Source organism: Eleutherodactylus coqui, chromosome 2 (genome assembly GCF_035609145.1).
Source record: "Eleutherodactylus coqui strain aEleCoq1 chromosome 2, aEleCoq1.hap1, whole genome shotgun sequence".
Lineage (NCBI taxonomy): Eukaryota > Metazoa > Chordata > Amphibia > Anura > Eleutherodactylidae > Eleutherodactylus > Eleutherodactylus coqui.
This window is the reverse complement of record NC_089838.1, coordinates 332,540,689-332,544,600: the sequence shown is the minus strand read 5'-3', so window position 1 is coordinate 332,544,600 and position 3,912 is coordinate 332,540,689. Positions and strand designations below refer to the sequence as shown.

Sequence of the window (3,912 nt, the reverse complement as noted above, 5' to 3'; positions counted from 1 at the left end):
CACTTAGCTGGCTGCGTATTAATTAGGACTACTACCCCCAGCACAGACGCAGTACACTGAGGACGGTCACAGGCAGCCCAAATAGAAAGTTTTTTCCCAAATTTCTTTGGAAAAGCCCACTGCCTATATAGACAGTATATCTCTTTCACTGTCCCTGCCTCACCACTACTGGCCCTGGACTATGTAAAATTACTGCAGACTGTTTCCCTCTGGACAGGATGACAGCGGTGATGTCACGGGCAACGCAGAGCCAGGAAAGAATTTAGCGCAAGCCTGCTGTAACACTTAGCTGGCTGCGTATTAATTAGGACTACTACCCCCAGCAGAGACGCAGTACACTCAGGACGGTCACAGGCAGCCCAAATAGAATGTTTTTTCCCAAATTTTTTTGGAAAAGCCCACTGCCTATATAGACAGTATATGTCTTTCACCTTTTCACTGTCCCTGCCTCAGCCCTACTGGCCCTATACTATGTAAAATTACTGCAGACTGAGGACGCAATCCTCTGCTCGGCCGATATACAAAAAAAAAAAAAAATGTGCAACACTGCAAAAAGCAGCCTCAACAGTACTGCACACGGTTAGATGTGGCCCTAAGAAGGACCGTTGGGGTTCTTGAAGCCTAAAATAACCCCTAACACTCTCCCTATAGCAACTGCAGCAAGAAAGCACTTTCCCTGAACTATGTCAGAATGCATCTGTGGCGAGCCGCGGGAGGGGCCGATTAATATACTCGGGTGACACCTAATCTCGCCAGCCACTCACTGCAGGGGGGTGGTATAGGGCTGGAACGTCGCAGGTGGAAGTTGTAATGCTTTCCCTGTCTTTCTATTGGCAAGAAAAGCGCGCTAACGTCTCAGAGATGAAAGTGAAAGTAACTCGAACATCGCGTGGTGCTCGCCTCGAGTAATGAGCATCTCGAACACGCTAATACTCGAACGAGTATCAAGCTCGGACGAGTACGTTCACTCATCTCTAGTATATACGTACAAACACAGATTTATTTTATGCATTTATATAGCACATACTTATTCCACAACACTGTATGTCACCTGCCAAAATGACAATGAGCGCATGCAGGCATGATAATCACATGGGCAAGGGTTGAAACCTTGATGATATCCTGGTCCCAATCCTCCAATATGGCTGGCGAGTCATGACAACTTCATGCTATTACAGTTGCAACAAAGTTAATTTGACTGTGAAAACTTTTGGCAACAATTTTTCTTATCAGAAGTGATTGTACAGCTATTGTTTTCTTATCTTGAGGTAACAAAGGAAATCAGATTAGTGTTGGAACTAAAAGAAGAGATGTATGAGTTATAACTAGAGATGAGCGAGCATACTCGTCCGAGCTTGATGCTCGTTCGAGTATTAGGGTGCTCTAGATGCTCGTTACTCGTGACGAGCACCACGCGGTACTCGTCTTGATTAAACGAGCACTGACTATTGAATTCAATGGAGCCGGCAATACAGCCGGCTCCATTGAAAGCAATGGGCTGCCAGCGTTTGCGGGATGAATTGTCGGGAAGGGCTTAAATATATAAGCCCTTCCCTGCAATTCATCTAGAAATGTGTAAAAATAAAATATATATATATATACTCACCTGGTCCTGGCAGAACGATGTTAGCCCATTGAATTCAATGGAGTCGGCAATACAGCCGGCTCCATTGAAAGCAATGGGCTGCCGGCGATCGCGGGATGAATTGTCGGGAAGGGCTTAAATATATAGGCCCTTCCCTGCAATTCATCCAGAAATATGTAAAAATAAAAAATATATATATACTCACCTAGTCCCGGCAGACGGAGTTCAGCGCGGCAGGCTGCAGTTCTCCTGAACTGCTCTGAACAGCTGTGAGTAGTATTCAGCAGCCGGGGATTTAAAATCCCCGCCTCCTGAATGAGATGCCTCTGATTGGTCAGGCTGTGACCAATCAGAGGCAACCCTCACTCACACCCATTCATGAATTCATGAATGGGTGAGTGAGGGCTGCCTCTGATTGGCTGAGAGCTGCCCCTGAGCCAATCAGAGGGGGGGGGGGCTCACTCTTGCCACTATTGTGGCTTAATAGTGGGACCTGGGAGCTTGAGATGCAGCCCAGCATGTTGCCCCTCGCCTGCCCTATTCGTTTCTGTGTCGTTTCCATCACTTTCTTGGGTTTTGCAGATTTTCACAAATGAAAACCTTAGCGAGCATCGGCGATATACAAAATTGCTCGAGTCACCCATTGACTTCAATGGGGTTTGTTACTCGAAACGAACTCTCGAGCATCACTGAAAGTTCGACTCGAGTAACGAGCACCCGAGCATTTTGGTGCTCGCTCATCTCTAGTTATAACCCATTTACACACACAAATGTCGCTCAAAAGGAATGAAAGTGCGATTTAATAGTTACATCTAAATGTGAAGCTATTGTGTACTTTTTATTTGTTTTTCGCTTGTCGCTTAGTTCAACCTGCATAAAAATCATTGCTGGTTAGATCGCATCTCGTTACGTCGAATTACTTCTTTACATACGAATGTGAAGCACTGAGTGAGCAACTCTCAGCAATGATCTGCCTGCCTAAACATTCTGCATGAGGGCGCACAACTATCAGTGACGTTACTCATTCGCTTATTTAACTGAGAAATGTCCCGTGTAAAAAGGGCAATAGTCAACCCCTTGAAAAAAGTTGCACAATTGCAGTTTTTAGTTCACCAAAAATGGAGTAAAAAGTAACCAAAAAGTTGTTGAATCCCTAAGTAATAACGATAAAAATAGAACTCGCGGTGCAGTAAATAAGCCCTCATACCGCCACATCAGCTTAAAAATTAAAAAAAGCTATCAGAGTCAGAATTTGCAGCCCAAGACTATTTTTTTTAGGCATTTTATGTTTTGTAAAACTAGTAAAACATAACAAAAACGATACAGATTTGATATTGCTGTAGTTGGTGTGACCTCTGGAATAAAGTGAACAAGTCATTTTTGTGTCACAGTGAATGCTGTAAGAACTATACCCAAAAAGCAATAGTATAATTGCTGTTTTTTATTCCACTTAACTAAAAAACAGGCTTTCAAAACATTTTATGGTGAGTCGCACCATTAAAAAATACAACACATCTCACAAAAAAGCAATCCCTCATACAGCTATGCAGCGGAAAAATAATATTATGGCTTTTGGGAGACAGGAATAAAAAATGAAAATACCCCTGCCAAAATGTCTGTGACAGAAAAAAGTTAATAAATCCGTCAGGGCCAACAGCGTTATAAATATATACCGAAATAACACCGCTAAACTCAGAACCTGCTCCCACCCATCCCATAAAGCTTAACAACACAGATATCCTAGACAGACTATGAATCCACAATAGCCGTTGTAGCATTCACCATCTAATGCACAGCAGAGCTTTTTCCAGCAACACAGTCTACAACAACAGACGGCTTTCTTTTGTCTCCCATGATCAGAACCGATGGTAGCCAAGTCACTCTCATCGGATGAATGGACATCAGAAATGGGGCCCACTTGAAAAGTCTGTAAACAATGAAAAGATGAGATAGATAGAAAGAGATAGACAGAAAGACAGAAAGAGATAGACAGATAGATAGACAGAAAGAGATAGACAGAAAGAGATAGAGAGATAGATAGATAGAGAGATAGATAGATAGATAGATAGATAGATAGATAGACAGAAAGAGATAGACAGATAGACAGAAAGAGATAGATAGATAGATAGATAGATAGATAGATAGATAGATAGACAGAAAGAGATAGATAGACAGATAGACAGAAAGAGATAGACAGAAAGAGATAGACAGAAAGAGATAGACAGAAAGAGATAGACAGATAGACAGAAAGAGATAGACAGATAGACAGAAAGAGATAGACAGATAGATAGATAGACAGAAAGAGATAGACAGATAGATAGACAGAA

General features: G+C 42.5%; 1 protein-coding gene across 1 annotated transcript in view; it reads right to left on the bottom strand.

Moving 5' to 3' along the window:
- Window positions 1-3,040: 3,040 nt before the first annotated feature.
- The window catches only part of LOC136610914 (uncharacterized), a 33,663-nt gene continuing 32,791 nt past the window's right edge, over window positions 3,041-3,912 (bottom strand). Inside the window, exon 8 of the mRNA XM_066590106.1 lies at window positions 3,041-3,512. Within this exon, the coding sequence (XP_066446203.1) occupies window positions 3,309-3,512 (204 nt within the window). The 3' untranslated portion in view covers window positions 3,041-3,308. The remainder of the gene's footprint in view (window positions 3,513-3,912) is intronic.